Consider the following 22,083-nt stretch of genomic DNA (forward strand, 5'->3'; position numbering starts at 1 on the left):
GCTGTACAGGATATATACGAGGGAAGTGTGACAGTGGTGAGGTCTGCGGCAGGAGTGACAGATGCATTTGAGGTGGAGGTGGGATAACATCAGGGATCAGCTCTGAGATCTTTCTTATTTGCAATGGTGATGGACAGGTTGACAGACAAGATTAGACAGGAGTCCCCGTGGAGTATGATGTTTGCTGATGACATTGTAATCTGTAGCGATAGTAAGGAGCAGGTTGAGGAGACCCTGGAGAGGTGGAGATATGCTCTGGAGAAGAGAGGAATGAAGGTCAGTAGGAACAAGACAGAATACATGTGTGTAAATGAGAGGGATGTCAGTGGAATGGTGAGAATGCAAGGAGTAGAGTTAACAAAGGTAGATGAGTTTAAATATTTGGGAACAACAGTACAGAGTAATGGGGATTGTGGAAGAGAGGTGAAAAAGAGAGTGCAGGCAGAGTGGAATGGGTGGAGAAGAGTGTTAGGAGTAATTTGTGACAGATGGATATCAGCAAGAGTGAAAGGGAAGGTCTACAGGACGGTAGTGAGACCAGCTATGTTATATGGGTTGGAGACAGTGGCACTGACCAGAAAACAGGAGACAGAGCTGGAGGTGGCAGAGTTAAAGATACTAAGATTTGCACTTGGTGTTTGACGAGGGTGGATAGCATTAGAAACGAGTACATTAGAGGGTCAGCTCAAGTTGGACGGTTGGGAGACAAAGTCAGAGATGCGAGATTAGGTTGGTTTGGACGTGTGCAGAGGAGAGATGTTAAGTATATTGGGAGAACGATATTAAGGATAGAGCTGCCAGGAAAGATGAAAAGAGGAAGGCCTAATAGGAGGTTTATGGATGTGGTAAGAGAGGACAGGCAGGTGATGGGTGTAACAGGACAAGATGCAGTGGACAGAAAGATATGGAAAAAGATGTGGCAACCCCTAACGGGAGGAGCCTAAAGAAGAAGAAGTAGAAGTGGTCATAGCCATTTTGTTGTCCCATCACCATGATGTTTTGAGCAAGGTGATTGGAATGGCTCAGTAAAAGCCAACACCACTTGCATCAGAGCATTTAATATTAAAGATATGTACTGAAAAGTGTATTGGTGTTGCTGTCAGTTAAATGTTACAAAAATATACAGTATAACTACAAGTTTTATTTTGGTTTCTTACAGCGATCTATTTTGACTTAGAGTCCCTAGTGTTTTGGCTTAATTTCCAATTTCCCAGTATTGACTTTAATTATGTCTATGGTTCACATTCTATCTCCTGATCCCCTTTTTGAAAATGTATCTGTCTTGTCTTTTGTACAGGCAGAGCACAGTATATAATAATTTATATTCAGAAACACATGATAGATTATGTGTTGAAAGATATATAAAGCTTACCACAGGAACCAGGCCTAGCAATGTTACACAAAATGTGATCATACATGCAGTTGCTTTGATGAATAGATCTACTGTTATACAAAATCATGATGTGTGACAACTATTGGCAGTAACCAAGTTCCAACATCATGTTTGACTTTGCAGTATTAAGTTTGTGTTAGTGGGGTACCCTGACCAGATGGCACAACATTTTGAGGGGCCTTGGCTTAAAGTTTGAGAATCCTTATAGTAGTCCACTGAAGTGAACTAGACACTACCATTCCACAATATAGTTTGTTCTTTGCCTATCTGCAGTCCATGGGTTCATCTAAGTACAGACAATTGGAGATGATGTGTTCTGGGTCCCTGCACTTTTAACACTGTACAACAGGAGGAGTTTTCCTTTTTGGATATGCTGTCACATTACCTTCTCAGCTTTCAGCCTATATTGTCTCGGGAGTCTTTGTTTTTTCTTCTATTCATCTGTCTCACTTTTGACCATGTTACAGTTGCTCTCAGTAATACCCATCAGTTCTTCCATGATTGGCATCTAATGAGCTTGGTGGAAGACTTGGGAAGTGGATTAGTGAGAAAGTCATAGACAACTATTTCTACTATTCCTTCAATTGAGTTTTTATCTAGATGGGAGCCATTTAGACATTTTTACCCAGAGATCGAAGGCCTAGACTAAGGTGGGTGAGTGCCAACAAACCACCAGTGACAGTATTTCCTCACTTGACTATACAGTGTCACCCCAGATCAGGTCAAGATTTTTTTCTTAACTATATCATGTATTGGCAGAAATGGTATCTAAGTCATAATAGGCACACTGTTCCTCATTCATGAAAAGGGTATAATGATATGCACCTACTCAGTCTTGGGCCAGCTCTGACAGACTGCTATTTATTCAAAGATTGAGATGTAAGCCTCAATATGGCCAGTTTTATGCAGATGCATAAGTACCTATAATGGACTTGAGATTCGTTCTCTCCACATTGCCTTCTCTGTTTTTCTCTGTGCCTCCACATCTGCCAGGTTTGTTTGCTGGCTAGTGACTTGTACCTGGAGCTGTGCCTTTATCAGCAAGCTGTTGTAAGATCCACCTGGTCCATTATTTCCCCAGGAGAAATCCTGCGGACAATGCTACAGTGAAAAAAATGGCAGAAACAGAAAGAAGGATTGGAGCACCTTGGGAGACCCTGTTTAATGCTAAATTAATATGTTTCCCAAAAAATATACTGTAGGTCAGGGATGACTTTTTCCTGGTTCTTTCAATAGCCAAAATTTAGCCTGTTCATGGTTGTCTGTCCCTGTCAGAAACTAGGTCCTGACTGATAAGGACTTAATGGATTACATGGCTTTTAAATTGGAGAAAGCGGAAGTGATGTCAGCAGTTTTCTGGATAGGTTATTGGTAGTGACTACCTGTACTTACACACACAAAACATGCATGTATGCAACCACTTACATGGCTTGAGAGAATTACACGGCCATTGCATCACTTACTAAAACGCTGCAGTACAACATTGTCACACTATGACCTGCATCCCAGAAATATTTGCATGTAATCCTTTTTTAATTGATTATGATGAAATTTGTATTTTGCACATAGCCAATCAGTTTTATTTTGTAACAAGTAAACCCCGCGATTCGCTAGCGAATCGGAAATCCTAGAATGGCAATCAGTTTCTGTTCCGTCCGATATGTGGAAGGATGACATATCATGGAGGGCGGGTGCGTCTGGGGAAATGTCATTTAATCCAATAGGCATATCTGTACTAAAGCGGTTTCGTTTTGTGGAGACGTGAGTTTGTTGCCTTTGCTGACACCGACCGCTTGAACAGGTTGTGTTTGGGGGCTACCTACTGACTCTGGAAGGCTGCTGCGTCTGACTGTGGGGCGAGCGCCACAGCGCAATATGCGCCTCGGTGGGAAGCCGCTGCATGAAGACATATCATGGAGGGTATATGCGGTGGTGTGGGCGGTCGTGTCGGGGCGGCCGTACAACCTGGCGTGCACGCTTTACCTGAAGTGTAGTTCACAGGTCGTAGTGTCGTTTCTGTGTTTTCTTTGGTTTGAGCCGCGACTCCTTTCGCAAGCGCGTTGTAGGCGTGCGCGTTGTCACAGTTGGTTTGAGCCGTGACTCCTTTCGCAAGCACGTTGTAGGCGCGCGCGTTGTCACAGCATGGACCTTTGGTCTGAGCCGTGACTCCTTTCGCAAGCACGTTGTAGGCATGCGCGTTGTCACAGTTGGTTTGAGCCGTGACGCCTTTCGCAAGCGCGTTGTCACAGCATGGAGTTTTCTGTGCAGTGCAGCAGTGCGCGTGCGCCTCGATGTGCCCAGCGCCCTGCGTCCATATCCGGTTTACAACCTTCAGTTAGTAGGATGGATGATCCATATCGTAATAGAATTGTAACCACATAATATACTTTTTATAGAGTTAAAGTATTTGCATTTAAAAATACTTTAAAAAGTAAAATACCATAAATTATCTACTTAAGTACAATAACGAAAGTAAGTGCTCATGATTTGTTATTTTACATCAATGAGAATGAATTTAGGAGTAGCTATATTGAAAATGCACCTCTACTGTCTCCATAAATTGTTGGGTAGCATCAGACTTTCAACTCAGTCATGCTGCCCTGTCATAGTTACTATGATATAGATATGTAGAGATACACAATATTGTTGTTAGAGGAGACATATTGCTGCCTAATGAAGAAGAAGAAGAAGAAAATGGAGGGGGATAGTGGTTGGATATATCAAAATTCCTGATCTTACAGAAGAGGGAGTATACCAAACTGGTGTGAAAGCGAGGTCATTGTCACTACCATTTTGACATAGTCATTATGTTTGTTCACCAGTTTCTAATTAAAAGATTTCCTTTGCATTTCATTATGCTTAAGTTTTTTCCACTATATTTAGTATAGCTTACTGAAGGGGTCAGAATGTAGTTTGAATAAAGGGCAATTTTTGATTCAAGACTAGGGAGAGATCATTCCTAGTGTCAGAGGAAGGGTAGTGAAAGGCTTGGTGAAGTGGTACAGGGCCATGTTTAATGATAATAGGAGACTGAGTGACATAATCAAAAAAGTGCTCACCTGGATGAGGACAATGAAGAAGAGTTGTGTCTATCAGTGTGGCATACTTGACAGATGTCTGTGGTCGCAGTTAGTTTATGAGGTACACCTTACCAGAGAAGAAGTGCTGCAGATGAAAATTAATGGCTTCTCAGGGGATGGTGTGGCCAATCCCAAAACTATGTATTCTGTACAGCAAGGGGACCAAACTGCAGCTTCAATTAACATCAGTAATGGAAGAATTAATTGCAGCTAAGTATACATTCTCTTTAGTGTCATGTTTTAGAATTAGTTGTTTTTTTTTTTAATTTTTCCATAGCAATGAGTACCCATAATTATCATCTAAAGTACTAAAGCACCTAGCTGTAATGCATTACTGAAGGGATGGTCTTCAAATTCCCATAATACACTCTTCATTGCCATTAGTAAAAAGGACTTAAAAGTTAAATAGGTCTGAATTTTTAATCTATTGTAGTTTGTTCTAAGAGTGTTATGTGTTATAAAACTAATGGTTGTTCATGAAACCTTTTGAACTTTCTGTAAATAAACAAAAATATCTTGTTATCCTTCCTTACTGGCATTCAGTTAATCAACTAATAATGTGGTGTAATGCACAAAAGTATGAGGGATGAACGTTGGAAGCTTCTGCTTTAACTAAACATTATGCTTTATGCAATGTTTCTATGTAACCTATTACCACTTATCTTGTCCTTTAGATCCACCAGAAAGTGCCATCATCTCTGTGCCTGCCAGCAACTCAAATGCTGAAGTTCAGCCACCCAAAGCCAAGAAACCCAAAGGTTTGGAGCTGCCATCTTCGCCCACACTGTTGCCATGTGGTGCATCTCTAGACAAGGCCAATACTTCTACCAGCAGCTTACTAACTTTAAGCAGCAATACAACCTCACTAACACCGAACATCCTTACCACACATGCACTGGTATGTTGTATATTTTCTTTTTTGTCATTTGAAAAAACGAATCCGTATTGTTCTTTAGTTTCCAATATTGTTATCTAGTACACATGTTTAATAACTTCTTCTCTGTTAAATAAATTGTTACTATATAGTGATGTTAAAAACATTATGCCATCATTTCTATTTAGGGAGGAATATAAAAATGAGAGCACTGTACTTTCTATATAAATGTAATTATTTGTAGAAAAATATGTAAATAGATGGTGACTTACTTTCTGTTCTCCTGTGAGTAAAGAAATACCAATTCACAGATCTAACAGATTGTTTTCTGTGTCTGTTTCTTTTTGCCTATATTTTCTTCAATGTCAGACACCCGTGTTATTGACACCCAGTCCTCTTCCACCAACAATTCACTTCTGGAGCACTTTGAGCCCTATTGCCCCACGCAGCCCTGCAAAACTTTCATTTCAGGTACATGTGTTTTGTTTTTTTGTTTTGTATAAACAGGAAGTTGTACTTTTTCCTTATGTCTGTTGTTGCAGAAAAATAACAAAAACATTTAAAAAAGTATTCCAACAGTATTTGCAGTTGGAAATGTTTAGTACAGCGTGGAGAATATAACTGAGTTACAATTAACCAATAGACAAGTTAACTGAAAATGGTCAGCAAACTTAACACTCACTATTTCAATGCTCTGTTTTTTCTCTGTGAAGTGTTAATTTCTCCTAGTGATTTAAATAAATTAATTCACCTTCCTTTTTATGTAGCATCATTTATGTTGTGGGGCTTTATGAATAACTTATGGTACAATAGTGTACAATAGTAAATGTTAAAGCAATTTCAGTAAAAAGAATACAGGATTTTTTTTTCCAAAAAGCAAAAATACATTTGCTGTTCTTTATTTAAGCTATTGCTGTGCAGCTTGTTTGAGTAATCCAAGAACAGACTGACCCAGCTCCTTTTCTCCCGTTATTTTATAGCAAAAATGCTGTTAGTTATTACACGCCCTTATTGATTCAGTAAAAATTTACACACATGCAGGAGCAAAGAAAATGTGACTGAGGCTGCAGTACAGTTTTACATATTAGATCAAAGCAACTGTCTTGAAATTGAAAGTGTCAGTCTCCATCACATTTCTCACCATATTCCCCTGGAGAACACCCATTTTGACAACTTTGCCCAATTGTAAATAACATTTCATTTCTATACACCTGCTTATTCTAAGCAACTATGCACAAATTCCTAGCAGAATATTAGCAATAAGAGATAGAACATACAGTGCAAATGTACAGTATATGCAAAATCCTAAATATTTAAGCTATATCTGAATATGTACTTTGTTATAAAATGAGACCTCAGGAAATAACAGAAAGATTTGGGGAACCACTGGCCCTCCATTTAGCCAGGTCAGCCATGTAAAAAAATTAGAAATTAACTAGCACATAAGGGTGCTAAAACAATGAGAAAGAAAGAAGAGCTTCTTCATACCCTTCAAATGACTACCCCCTTCCAGTGTTGGTTGAAATTAGTGTACTAATTCCTATAATGCACATGGCTTTGCAGCAGAGAACCCGAATTGCTGTTACTTGTCTTCCAGCCAACATTCCTTTGAACTACAGATGGAAAAGAATGCTGCATTAGCAAACGGCCCCATTGTCATTTTACAGTGGTTTTGCTTACCTATCCAGAGCCCTGAAGATTTTTTGTACTTGCGTGTGCTTGATATGGCTCCCCACTTAGAGCAGGCAGGCAGACCTAACAGAGAGGTTGTGAACATGGGAGAAGGTATCGGCATTAGAACAGAGAAGACTCTTACAATACAGAACCTTGAACCTATATGGTTGTAAATCTAGGAACTACCTCATTGGTCTAATTGTGATTTGCCAACCATTGTAAAGGAGCTTGATCAGTGACCAGGGAGGTAATACCTCATTTGGGTAATAGTTCACTTTATGTCGAGTGCCTCATTTTCCAAGGCTTCATACTTCCTCTCTCGGTTCAGCAGTTTCTGACTTAGATACATCATAGGATGTTCAGTATCGTCAAACTTCTGACTTACCACCATCCCCAGGACAGTGTCAGACACATTGATTTGGAGACAGTAAGGGAGAGAAAAACCAGGAGAAATAAGTATAGGCTCTGACATTACAGCCTCCTTACATGCTGCTTCAGATTTAGATTGCTTGGTGAATGGCACAGGGCACAGTCAAAACGTACATTTGGTGTTCCTCCCAGGTGCTGGATTTAATGACTACATCATCCAGGTAGGCTACACTACAGGCATTAGGGGGGTGTAACAGTTTATCCAGCAGACGTGGAAGGTCGCTGGTGCCTTGTGTAGTCAGAATGAAAGGACCCTATAATCCCAATGTCCACACATTTTTTTCCTTCACTAAATCTGTCAAGGAAATTTGCCAGTAGCCCTTTACTGTCTATTTTTGTTTCTAATACAAAAGGAATCAAAGAAAGGCTACAACATTCTTTTATAACACCTAGTTCAAAGATGTGCTTGATCTGTAGCTTGACTTCAGCTTTCTTTGCCTCCATAAGGCGATACAGTTGTTTGTAAATGACAACCCTTAACTCAGTATCTATGTCATGCACAACTAGTGAAGTCAGGACTGGCTCGGTGTCTGCTACTTCTCAAACTGAAAGGACAGTAGCCTCCAATTGTGTCTTCCCCGAAATTTAGAGGAATCAAATTTGCAAAGGCCGATCTTTTTATCCTGGTAGGGAATGCAGCATCATTTTTTTTCTTTCACTGTTTTAATAGATTGACATGGTAAATGAGCTGTTTAGTGCGTCAGTTAGGTTGAGAAACTAAGTTACCCACCAAACCTTGTTGCTCTTTAATTTTGTTGGGTCCCTGCCAATGTGCTAATAACATTGAATAAGTAGTAGGGATCAGCACAATTATTCGTTTTCCGAGTTGAAACTCCCGTAAAGTTACTCACCGGTTATACAATTTCCTTTCATAAGAAGTCATACCTTGTGAACCTCACATGTAACTGTGCAATATATTCAATAAAATTAACTGAGGGCAAGCTTTCCGACTCTACTTGAGAATGTCAAGGAGTCCACAAGGATCTCCCCAATAAAGCAATTCAATAGGAAAAAATCCCATGGAAGCTTGAGGTAATTTCCGATATGCAAACAAAACCAAGGGAATAAGCTGGTCTCTGTCTCTTACATATTTTTATAAGCCTTTCTCAACATCTGCATTAGTGTTAGATTGAAACGCTCCACCAACTCATCTGTTTGAGAGTGATATACTGACATTTTTAGACGTTTAACTTGCAGGTATAAAACATGTAAAACTTAAAATGATCCCTTGGTCAGTTAAGACTTCTTTCAGGATCCCTGCCTGTGCAAAGAGTAGTTCCTGGGCAGTATTCTTAGAATTAGCCTGTTGCATGAGAATGGCCTCTGGATAACGGGTGGCATAGTTTACGAACACCAAGATATACTTCTGTACCTGAGCAGCAGGCTGTAGAGTACCCATGATATCCTCCCCTATTCTCAAAAAAAAAAAAAAAGTATCAATAATTGGCATAGTTATTAATGGAACTTGCCCATTTCGTGGAATTAGGCTTATTTGACATTCAAGACATGACACACAGAAATACCAGATCTCTTTGTTTATCCTAAGCCAATAAAATCACATTTTGATTCTTTCAAGGGCCTTGTTGGACCTCACATGGACCAGTAGTAAATGAGCATGGGCTAGGTCACAGATCTCTCGTCAATATGGCCTTAGGATAAGGAGCTGGTGGCGTAGCTCCCCTTGATTCTCAGACACCCAATATAACAGATTGTTCTCAATCTTGAAATATAGGCTACTGATGGTGGAGTTATTTGCTAGTTGTCAATCAACTGTAACTACGACATTCCGAGCAAATTTCAGTTAATCATTCCACTGCACTTGCTTGAATAAAGTGAGCAGTAGCCTATATTGAAGCTGCAGGGTTTGCAAAGGATCAGGAAGAGCCTCCAGTCAAGTTGTCTCCTCCTCCACAGGGGATTCCGATATGGGGCTGGGTGATGTCACACCATTGGCCTTCTGGAAGTCAGCCTCACTGCGCTGGATGGCAGTGCCATTACCTGCGGTCTTGCACTGCATGGAGACATCCAGGGATGAGTTATCATCTTACACCTTGTGATAATCAAGAGTCAAAAATATCATAAAGGTTTGGGGCAGCCACCCGTATATTGTTTTTTCCCAGCTGCAAAAGGGTTGAAATAAGTAGCACAATGTGCATATTACAGAGCCCAAAACAGAACTGACTATAGTAGCCCAAGATGAAGGCTTTAAAGGTCTGTAGAGGAACTGATGTCATCAAAATGGCCGGAACCAGAAGTGACATCAGCAAAGGGGCCGGCTTCGGAAGTGACGTCAGCTGAGGCGCCAGAACCTTGAAGGATTTCCCAGGAAAGGTCTGTAGGGAACTGAGAAAGACAGTCAGTACACTCCGCTGCCCCCTGGTCGGATGTTTTATTACACTTACTCAGACCCTTTAGCTGCCTCCTACTTGCACGTATGTGACAAGGCACCCGCCCCCCCCAACCCAGGCGTCCTGCACCAAGAGGTTGTGGGCCCGAGAAAGAGCATCAGCGTTGGCATGGAGAGAATCCTTACGATGAATTAGCGAAAACTTGTAAGGTTGAAGGTCAAGAAACCACTTAGTGACCCGTGGATTCGACTCCTTGTGAAGGGCCATCCATTGTAAGGGAGCATGATCCGTCACCAGAGTGAACTCCCGGCCTAAGAGGTAGTACCTCAACTGCGTAATTGCCCATTTAATTGCAAGGTCTTCCCTTTCCACCGCTGCATACCTGGTCTCCCGATTCAACAGTTTCCGGCTCAGGTACATGACGGGGTGTTCAAAACTATTAACGCTCTGGTAGTACCCGGCCAATCCGAGAAAAGGCTTGGACTTGTCTCTTGGTTCACGGACAGGACTATTTCACAATGGCGTCTATTTTTGAACACTGTGGTTTCATGGTACCCCGACCCACCAGGTAGCCCAAATATTTAGCCTCTTTCAATCCAAAGAAACATTTCTTGGGATTGATACGAAGCCTGGCTTCTCCTAGTGTCCACAATACCGCAGTGACCTGCTGTATGTGTTCCTTCCATGTGCTGGAATAGATGACGACGTCATCCAGATAGGCAGCACTATACGCATTTTGGGGTTGGAGCACTTTGTCCACCAGACGCTGGAAAGTCGCAGGAGCCCCGTGTAACCCGAATGGAAGAACACGATACTGCCAGTGTCCAATAGGAGTGCTAAATGCTGTCTTGACCTTCGCAGAGTCCGTTAAAAAAATCTACCAGTACCCCTTTGTCATGTCAAGCGTGGTCAAAAATTCTTCTTGTCCATGCCTCTCGAGGAGGTCATCCACTCGAGGCATGGGATAAGCATCAAAAAGGGAGACCTGGTTAAGCCGACAGAAGTCATTGCAAAACCTCCAACTGCTGTCAGGCTTACTAACCAAGACAATTGACTGGACCAGGGACTATAACTTTCCTCAATCACTCCTAGTTCCAGCATCCGTTTGATTTCCAGTTCCACTTCTGCTTTCTTTGCCTCAGGAAGTCTATAGGGGTGCTTTCGGACTATAACCCCTGGTTCAGTCACTATGTCGTGTGCAATCAGAGAGGCTCTCCCGGGTTTTTCACTCACCACCTCAGAGACGGACAGGATAGCTGATTCCAGCTCCCATCTTTGTCTATAAGTTAATTCCTCGCCGAAATTAAGGGTGTCTATGTGAGCAAAGAATGAGCAGGGCTCCCTCTCCTTCCATGGCTTCAGCAGTTCACATGATAAACCCGCTCGCTTGGTCTACGATTGGGTTGTTTCACCAAATAGTCGACCAATCCTTTTCTCTCGATTTCATAAGGGCCTTGCCAATGGGCGAGCAATTTAGAATGGGAGGTGGGAACTAATACCATGACACAATCCCCCGGATGGAATTCTCGGAGTGTCGTGCCACGGTCATAATAATGGGCCTATGCTGCTGCGCCTCTTCCATATGACTTTTTAGAATAGGTCGGATTTTCCCGAATCTGTCGCGTAATTGTGCGATATATTCCAAAATATTTGTAGAGGGAAGAGCCTCTCCTTCCCAACCTTCTTTCAAAATATCCAATATACCTCGGGGTTGTCATCCGTGTAATAAGTCAAAAGGTGAGACCCCGTAGAGGCTTGTGGGACTTCCCGACAGGCAAAGAGAACGAGGGGGAGGAGTTGATCCCAATTCCTCCCATCCCCGCTGACCACCTTGTGAAGCATCTGTTTGAGAGTCTGATTAAACCTCTCCACTAGACTGTCGGTTTGAGGATGATACACCGCGGTCTTTAAGTGCTTTATTTTCAGTAACTTGGCCGTTTCCCTGAACGTCTTCGAGGTAAAAGGCGTTCCTTGGTCCGTTAGGACTTCTTTAGGAATGTCGACACATGCAAATACTCCTACTAGTTCCCGAGCGATTGCCTTAGATGTAGCTGAGCACAAGGGAACAGCTTCCGGATATCGTAATATATATTTATGTCTAGGGATGGGAATTGATAAGATTTTCACGATTCCGATTCCATTTTCGATTCTGTTTAACAATTCGATTCTTTATCGATTCTCCTATCGATTCTTATTTTTAAAAAAGGAGAACACACAGGTCGATTATCTTAGAACTTTGTTTATATCTTATCTTTGAACAAGATAGAAATTTAGGAGTAGCATGACCTTACAAACCCAACAGTGAGATCTTAAGAGATCCACAGCCTACGGCTCCTCGATGGGATGCCACGGGGTCCACAGAAAAAAATTTGTAAATGTAAAATAATAATAAAATAAATATTCTTCTGTAGCAATAACAAAGTATAACATAAATTATTCTGTGGCAATTACACAAGAATGTCCAGTAACATTTACACTCTCCTTTTTAAAAGTATATATGAGCTGAGCACTCAAAAATAAAACTACATCAGCCAGCAACAAATACAATCAACTCAAGTCCAATGGAACTGTGCACTGTGCAATTCTGCAACCATCAACTATTTTGACAGCTACATCCATGTTGGCCGCATTATCAACAGTGGCTGCCACAACCTTGTCTTTGATACCATACTCCTCCAAGATCTCATCAATCTCCTCTGCTACAGCTGTCCCTGTCTGTGCCTGGTACACTGGTTTGGTTTTGAGGACTTTTTCTTGAGCCTGGCCATTCCTGACATAATGCAGCGTTACTGTGAGGTAATGATCTTGACTAAAACTTGTCCATCCATCTGCAGTGACGGCTGCCTTCAACACATGTTTCAGCTCAGAAATGGAAACGGATGAAACATCTGGTAAGAGGAGAACATGCAACTTTGACATTCCCTGACTTAGCCTACAATTAAACACATTCACTTACCGAAAATCGGGGGCATGTACTGTGGCAAATGGGTGCAAGCCTTTTACCACAAACTTAGTCACTGCTCGGTGACATTCGTCTATCCTGGCCTGTGTCATTTTACTTTTCCCCGCCTCTGTGAAAGGAGAAGCTACCGGTAGACTGCAGCGAGAACTGCCAGCATCTGAGGCAGCCAGACTCTGTCTGTCTCTCTCGTCATGGTCATCTAAATGCAATGCACAGTAATAGCAGGTTTTGCAATAAGGCAAATCGCGCTAACATAATATGCAATGTTAGTTGATTAGTTACCTGCCGTATTAACGGGAGAGGACGTGCAAACGTTACCGCTGCTGCTGGGTTGAGATTCACTAGTCCGCAGCGGATCAAAAACACGACATTCATTTAAGGTTATCGCATGTTTTGTGAGCAAATGCTTTTGCATATTCGTAGTGTTTCCTCCCTTTGATGAAATATCTACTTTGCAAGTATTGCAAGTTGCCCTGTTGTCATCCTTTCTCGTAAAGTATAACCAAACTTTTGAGCATTTGTACAGCTTAGGCGCCATGTTTCCTGCTGGGTAAATGATGCTACGCAACGTGGTGACGTCATTCGAGGCGACTGGAATCGATAGGGGAATCGTTTGCAAAAATGGCAAACAATTCCAAGGAATTGAAACAGTGGGAACCGGTTCTCAACAAGAACCAGTTTTCGATTCCCATCCCTATTTATGTCATCGGGCTGAGGGCTCTAAGGGTCCTACAATATCAACCCCGATTCGTTCAAAGGGGACATCAACTAAGGGGAGGGGAACAAGAGGAGCACAGTCCCTCCTAGGAATTTGCCGTATTGACATTCTGGACAAGAAATACAAAAATGGCGAACCTCCTTGTTAATTCCCGTCCAATAAAATCTGAGCTTAATCCGCTCTAAAGTTTTTTTCAGAGCCTAAATGGCCTCCAAGGAGGTGGGTATGAGGTAATTCACAAACCTGCCGCCGGTAGGTTCGTGGAATTAACAACAGTTTCCGGACCTCCACCCCATGTTCCGCAACCCGATATAATAGATCATTTTCTATTACAAAGTGAGGTCCTTGTGGCATGGGCTGGTGTGTGCGTTGGACATTGACGAGGACTACTGCATTTTTTGCAAATTTTAGGGAGTCATCATTCCACTGCTCCCTCTTAAAAGAAGCCGGTGTTTTGTCTAAATTGAAAGTGTATGTCGGAGAGAGGATCCGGTCTGACCTCAAGGGGAGGGGATTCTTCCCAACTTGTCGAGGTGCGGGTGGATGACGTATTTGCCTGCGACGGTCCAGGAATCTCCCTGTCCTCCTCGTGGGCTTCTGTATCTCTCTCCGCCAGCTGTGTGTACGGCGTGGAGACAGCTTGAGACGAGTTATCCCAGTCTATAACGAGGCCTAAGTTTTTAATCAGGAGTAGTCAATAGTTTACCACATTTATTTTCCAAGCAATCCCGCCCCAGAACGCTGGAAAGGGAGGATTAGGGTGGACTGCCATTAGAAATTGTTTTAGCAATCCTCCCTGACTCTCAAAACATAGGGTGATATTGTACATACGGGTGTCTCCATGAATACATTTAATACTGGTCTTCTCTTTAATTCTTTGTCGTGGTTAAACATATCGGCAATCAACAATGGAAATGTTGCTACCTGAATCAAACAGGGCATTGAGTTTATAACCATTAATGACTATTGATCCCGTATTTGAAAATGTCAGGGGGTTGGCAGGAGCGCACAAACCGTCCTCCTCCCTCCACTTACATCCCGCCTCATTCCCAGGTAGGTCGCACACCCGGCGGCCCGGGAACTCAGAAACAGCCTCCGATTTATGTGGAAGAGACTTATTCTGTAGGACGTAATCTCTAGGAAATCCACTAGAGGACTGTTCTGCTCTCCCAGATTTTGAGACTGTCATGGGTGATTTTACGAGCTTTATAAAAGCTCTTCCATAGAATGAAAATCTCCCCAGTCTGGCTGGGCAAAATTTTTAGGGAGGCTTTTTAAAAATATAAAGCAGGCTACCTGCTGCACTATTTGGCAGGTGGTTAGTTCAAATGGCCTTAGCCATGCTGCCACCTGCTCCCAGAGGGTCATAGCCTGCCCCTGGATTGATCTCTCTGGATCAAATTCCCACTTTTTTATTAGTTTTGCCTGCTGGACTGGGGATAGCCCATATTTATCTGGGACCTCAGCCCTAATGGGCGGCTCAACTCCTCCAAGAGAGCATAATAAGCCCTTTTTATTTCATCCCCAGAAACCAGCCTACGCCTGTGTGTCCCTCTCACACTCTCCATTTGGTAAGTTACAAGCCCGGTGTTGTATTTGGGGAGTGGAGCCTGTACTGAGTCCTTCCTGACCCCCAAATGCACTCCCCCCAAACCCCCAATACCCCCCCCACCCCCCGAAACTCGGCCCCAGTACTTTCCTACCTGCTTATTTTCATGTCCGAGTCACGGTTACTTCTGGGACTTCATTCTGCCGGCTACGCCACTGTGATAATAAAGAGTCCCAAGACATCATAAAGGTTTGGGGCAGCCACCCATATATTGTTTTTCCCAGCTGCAAAAGGGTTGAAATAAGTAGCACAGTGTGCATATTACAGAGTCCAAAACAGAACTGACTATAGTAGCCCAAGATGGAGGCTTTAAAGGCTTGTAGAGGAACTGATGTCATCAAAATGGCCGGAACCAGAAGTGACGTCAGCAAAGGGGCCGGCTTCGGAAGGGGCAGGCTTCTGAAATGACATTAGCAAAGGGGCCGGCTTCAGAAGTGATGTCAGCTGAGGTGCCGGAACCTTGAAGGATTTCAAAGGGAAAGGTCTGTAGGGACCTGAGAAAGACAGTCAGTACACTCCGCCGCTCCCTGGTCGGATGTTTTATTACACTTACTCAGACCCTTTAGCTGCCTCCTACTCGCACGTGTGTGACAACCTCCAGGCACCGGTTTAGTGCAGGTTGCAGATCCGCTTTTAATCTGAGTTGCAACAGTATGTAGCAGTGAGCACCAATAGTGAACTTTCTGCCAGAACATTAACACCCATTGACCATTGCATAGTCTATAAAAGGAAGCGAGAGAGGGTGAATCACAAATGCAACACAGTACCAGCAGCTTTGGGCCAATCCACAGTTTGTCAGTTCATCGAGGACAGTTGCGAATGATGCGTCCAAAAGCAGCAAATGTGGGGTGGAGAGGTTTCCCATCTACAGGGACTACCTTCATTTTCATGATCAGCTTATGCCTTTAGGAAGTGAGTGGGTTTTGGTTTATATTTCTCTTCTGGTTTCTCCTTCTGAAGGGCTGTTCTTTGTGTGTGTGTGTGATATCAAATATCCCATCCATCTCCTTCTACAAGTGCATTCAAACTGGCTTCGCAAGATGTTTGAGAAGGACATAGATGAAGCAGTCGCACGATAACAGCTCCATGACATTCTCCCCCAAATTTTTGTCTGGTTGTAACTACTTTGCCTAGCTTGCCCCACAGATCAAATACTTGGGAGACTGAGGGATGGTCGGGATCAAACTTCCAATCCCTACGCTTCAGGACTTGACAGTCTATTGATCAGACTATAACAGACAAGGATTCCCTGCTGTATAGTATCATAGTTATCTGTGGTCTTTTCTTCCATATCAAAATATGCCCTCTGGGCTTCACCCGTGAGAAATGGAGCCATCATTTGTGGCCACGGCTTATTTGTGATGCTGTGCCAAGACCTTGATCTTCAGCTGCCTTACTTGTGTTATGATGATTATTTTTGTTTACTGCAATTCTGTCTTGGTTCATGACAAGCATTGCTGTTTTGTGTTCATCACATCTTCTGTATCCATGAGAACATCCCAGCATTCAGCATGAGACATGGAACTGATGGGCATCTAAATTGGCAATGGGTTTAAAGTTTGACCAAAACAATGTCATGACATGTGACTTTAGGATCCTAAAACTCTTTCTCTACTTTTGTCCTTAAGATGTATTTATTTTTGATTTTCCAGTGTTTGGTTTCATGCTTTCATTTCTTGATTTCTGATTCGCATCTTGTGCTCTGTGTTTTGAAGATTTGGTTGGCTCAATCTCCCAGTTTTGACTTCTGACTACACACTTTACCCAGTTATATTCCTTCTCTGTGCCCTCGCCAACAGGATAAAATAACTAGCACACAAGGGTGCTAAAACAACAAAAAAGAAAGAAGAGCTACTGAGACTTCTGCTCAGTCACAATGAGTCTTTCAACTGAATGCCTTCTTCTGGTGTTAGTTGGAATTAAAGTGGTGATTCCCGGAAGGGACATCACCCTGGCTGCAGAGATCTGGAAGTGTTGTCACTTGTCCTTTGGCCAGTTTCCCTTTGAACTGCAGATGGAAAACAGTGCTGCCTTGGCAAAGCACATCATCCCCAACATTTTTTTTTGAGAAAAGTTGATCTCAACAGGTGGAAAGAGCACTTTAAGGAACTCCTAAACCTGGTGAATTCACCCTTCTCAATGAAGACAGTGCAGTAGCATTATCTGAGGTTGTGTCTTTGACAGAGATTACTGTGGTGATTCAAAGTTTTATAGCTGAAAGGATGCAGGAAAGGATGAGATTAAATACAGTTATTGGATATAGTGGAGGTATTTAAGCTAATGCGCCTCTTCAGTTGTTGGTGGGGACAATGCTCAGGACTGGCAGCATAGAGGGGTGGTTCACTTTTTCAAAAAAAAGGGACAAAGAGAGGATAACATATCTCAGGCTTCCTGGAAAAGTGTGTGCTGGGGTACTGAAATGGAGACTCCATCCAATTGTTGAACCTTAGATCTAACAGGAGTAATGAGGATTTGTTTCAGGTTATGAAACAGATAGCCACTTTATCCTAGCACCTACAAGTTGCAATAAATTTGGGAGCCCAGGCACTCTATTTCCTGTTTACAGATTATAATATTAGAACAATTTTGATAAAAATATCCCATTCAGCCCAAAAGCTTACCAATCCTATTCATCTAGATTCTCCAAAATTGCATTAGGTCAAGATTTGATAATTTATTGCATCTGTGTGGTTTTTTGTTTGATAAAAATTTTCTTAAACTTGCGTGAAATATATCTTTAGGTTTCTAATTGTGTCCCTGTTTTTTTCTTGAAGCATGTATACTAAAGTAACAACAGGGATCCACTATACTACCTCCCTTCATAGTTTTAAATACTTCAATCATGTCACCATTTAATCTCCCTTTGACCAAACTGAAAAGGCCTAACTAATTCAATCTTTCCTCAGCTCATTATACCTTACTCCCCAAATCAGCCTAGTCGTTCCCCACTGGATTTTGTGTTGCACTGCTGTCTTTTTTATAATATGAAGACAGAAAGCTAATGATATGACATGTAATGTACAAACAGAAGCTCATAATCACAGAGATACACAGTTATAGTGAAGCTGCTTAAACAGCATAATTTATTGTTAAAAAAATATACAAAAAGCACTAAATATGTGTCATTAGTTGTGTTTTTAAAGCCAAAGTAGAGTTCATTTAGTATAACAACTAAAATATGACGGACCTAGTAAGGTTATGCATAATGGATCTTAAACTAATCTTAATGTCATATCTTTAATTTCAGTCACTTTAGGAATAACACTTTTAACGTACCTGTTTGGTAAACTTGGGTGCCATGTGGGATTCTGAACTGCAGTTCTAAGCTGTTTTCACCTCTGCTTTTTTCATTTTTGGAACATTTCATGTATTTGATCATATCTTGACTATGCTTATTTTCTGCTTTTATTTCCCTTTTTCACTTAGGGACTACTGTAATGCCTTTTATAGTGGTCTTCATAAGTGTTTGTTACACAGACTTCAGGTGGTTCAAAATTGAGAAGCTTGCTTCTTGATAGTTGTGCACAACTGTGAAAGTATTACACCAGCACTGTCTCATTTGCATGAGCTCCCTACTGAACATTGAGTGCAATTCAAAATCTTAAAGTTAACTTTTAAGTTTAAAGCTATACATGGTAGCCCACTGACGTATTTAGCAGATTTTTATTAATCCTTAGGGTCCAAGCAGAACTTTTAACCCTGTAGATATGCATCTTTTGTCCATCTCAACTTCCAGGTATGAAACTATCAATGCCAATGGTGCATTTAATTATTTCGTTACAAAACTCCTGAATTTCGTAATTGTTTCAATCAGGCAAAATCAATCATTTTATTTATTTAAATCTAAATTAAAGATTTGTTTGTTTTACTCTTATTTGTTTTTTGGATATATTGACATATTTATCTTAATATACTGTATTTATTATGGGCTTATTGATTTAGTAGGTCTCTCTTGGATTGATGTTACCAGGTCAACACACCACAGTGCAGAAAATTGCACTTGCCATCATAAAGTTGTAGAATATGTAAAAAAAAAATGCCACTACCCATATTAAAAGAGTACAATCTAATAAGAAAAAAAGGGTCTGCTCTGCCCTTTAAAATATAAAAGAATGAAATCACAAGTAGTACCTGCTCAGGGTGGGGGTCTGACTGCCCATTCCTTAGTATGGAGTTTAGCAATATAAGTGGATCTTAGACTAGAACTGCTGTTTCTCTGAATCCATAGAAGCCAGTTAAGATGGTTTGGGGAGGATAGGGTAAGGGTAGGGTAGCCTGGCCTGGGCAGCTCAACGCGTTGTTCTGTGATCTTTATCAGAACAAGTGGAGTGGAAATAAAGTGACATCTGTGTTCTTTGCTAATTTGTAGCACAAGATTTCAGGAATTGATAAATATTTAATTGATCTATTAATTCATTTTTTAGGGTCACAGGTCCCTACAGTCTGCTATCCTAAATTGGTAAATGCATATTTCTTAGATAGAATGGCAACACAAAAATTCGTAATAGTTTTTCTAAGTATGTAATGGGTAGAATAATGCATTTTCATATTAAGCTATTTATACATACAGTACAGATGCAGTGTTGTTCATACACACTTATTCATTAAAACCTGATATTAATATTAATGATTGAGGTGAGCAAGTTTTTACAAATATATTTCTGCTATATTCGGTGCCTTAAACTTCATTTTTTTAAGTTCAGAAATGTTGTCTTCCATAGCAGTAAAAGTCTATTTTCATAGCATCTATTGCATAAGGCTATATGGTATGTATATTTACAGGTATTTATACTGCAGAGTTGCTTGCAGCTTCTAGATCTGTTTAAATGTATACTTTTAAGTATTTTAAGAATTACTCTATATGCTGAATTCTTTTACTTAAATATTATGTTTTTTATTGTCATAGTTCTGTGTATTTAATCACAAGAATAATTTTAAATGAACTCATGTCATGTTTAATGAAACTTTGCACATAAATGTAAATGGTTTATTTTCTTCCTTATCCTTAGTTTCCATCTAATGGAAGTAACCAGATTCACGTTCCTGCCTTAAGCATGGATGGACTTTCCACTCCTGTGGTTCTGTCCCCTGGTCCCCAGAAGCCCTGATCATTTAAATTACCTGCAGAGTTAAGCATCTGGACTTGCAGAATCCTGCCCTAGAGCTGAGTACCTGTCTCTGACATCCAAAGATTGCATAGGATGTAACAAGAGAAAGAAGATTCACGCAACACCTGTTGCAAAGGCATGGGTTTAATGTGTTCATGTCATACTATCCTGCACCAAGAGAATTAAGTTAGCAGAGGATTTCTTATGAGGTAGAAGTGTGCTGCTAATCGACTAGCAGAAGAAATGATTTCCTGGGAGTCTGAAGGTATCCTCCATTTTAGAAGAATGGAATTACTTCTCTTTTTTGCTTTAGAAGAAGAATAATATTTTGCCTGGTCATTAAGACTTTCAGACCACTGTTTTTAGATTTACTGTATACTTTGGATGATGTGGTCTTAATTGTTAATTATATGAGAAGCAGTACACAGGCTTTGATTGGAGAACCAGAAAAAATGTAGGTTTAATTTTAATCTTAACCAGTTTACAAGTCACTTTTTGAAATTCAAATTTTTCAGATTTTCTTTTATTCTGAAGAAAAGATGCACTTGGAAAGACATTTAATTGCAAAACAAGTGCAAGTTTGAAGGGTCAGGGATATAAGCATTTTAATTGAGTAATCTGAGATCTGAAGTGCTCAGTTTTACATATTCTTTTTTGAAGTTTAAAGACAAAATGAGAAACACAAATTTGCAGAAAGCATCTCCAGTACTTCAGTACAAAATTAACAAGATATACTTTTTAGGGTACTGTTGAGCTGAGAGCAAGTTTTTCTTGTTTTTGGACAGATGAGTGCAAAACCTGACTTTAATAGATGTCATTGCTTTTTATTTTTATGATGTGGGTTTTACTTGGGAAAAGAAGTGTGTTCGTTTTGTATTTTCCATAGACTGTTCTTTAAGTGGTGACTGCTACAAATCTCAGAGGATTGAAAACTACCACAAATGTGGAGGTTGGTGGTGTTTTGGGAACAGGGCAAAATTAAAAGTGATGTGCATTTTCACATCCATTTGTATACATTTTGACCAAAGCGGACTTCTTTGATGAAAATTCAATAGCATTTATTTTTGAGAATTGTTAATTTTACTTCAATTAAGCATTTACAAAGGGCTACTTTATAAACTTGAGTACGTGGAAGTGCTCTGATGTTTTTGTCGCACTACTTATCGCATTTACTGTACAATGTTTAAACCTGTACTTTTGAAAGATTTTTGTGCGTTTTGTGTGCAAAACTTGTTCAGGTGTTTACAAATTCATAGTGGTGGGAACAAAATATATTTGATCCTGATGTATCAGCTTTTATTAGCTTTTCAAATAAGTTTCGCTTGAATTTGAGAAACAAATCCAAGCAAAATGGGCACAGTTTTACATGTAGGTCTTTTCTTGATTTAGTGGAATGGGATATAGTATAAAATCCAGTTTCTATTTGCAAAGGGATGCAACCATTCAGCAGATCAGTTTTCTTTCTACTGATATAAATGTTTTTAGGTTTGCTGTACTGTTGCTTTAATAACTAAATTAGTTCAGTACTCAAACCAAGGAAGGCTTTGACCTTTATGAATAAATGTTAAAATAAGATATATTTTTCAAACTCTGCGTGAATTAAAGGATTCATATTACATATTTTTAAACGATATCTAGAGTTGAGTTAATAACTACTATATTTTACATGTGGAGAAGGGGCTCAGCTTTCATTTGAATGTATAGTTTCCATGTTTGCTTCACCATCACTATTAACAGTGAGCCGACAGTTATTGTAGTTTAATAAATTAAAAAAATCAAAAATATGTTGCATGGAAAAAGGTTAATTAAGTATATTTCTAACATAAGTAATTCATTTGCCATGAATATCAAACAATTTAACTGATTTGCTAGGGGTAATAAGAAAAAA

General features: G+C 40.6%; 1 protein-coding gene across 1 annotated transcript in view; it reads left to right on the forward strand.

The window, feature by feature from the left end:
• The window catches only part of elk1 (ETS transcription factor ELK1), a 179,488-nt gene extending 157,714 nt beyond the window's left edge, over window positions 1-21,774 (forward strand). Inside the window, exons 7-9 of the mRNA XM_028813330.2 lie at window positions 5,148-5,371; window positions 5,717-5,818; window positions 20,097-21,774. Of these exons, the coding sequence (XP_028669163.2) occupies window positions 5,148-5,371; window positions 5,717-5,818; window positions 20,097-20,195 (425 nt within the window). The 3' untranslated portion in view covers window positions 20,196-21,774. The remainder of the gene's footprint in view (window positions 1-5,147; window positions 5,372-5,716; window positions 5,819-20,096) is intronic.
• Window positions 21,775-22,083: the final 309 nt, after the last annotated feature.

The sequence above is a fragment of the Erpetoichthys calabaricus genome, chromosome 11 (assembly GCF_900747795.2).
Source record: "Erpetoichthys calabaricus chromosome 11, fErpCal1.3, whole genome shotgun sequence".
Classification (NCBI taxonomy): Eukaryota; Metazoa; Chordata; class Cladistia; order Polypteriformes; family Polypteridae; genus Erpetoichthys; species Erpetoichthys calabaricus.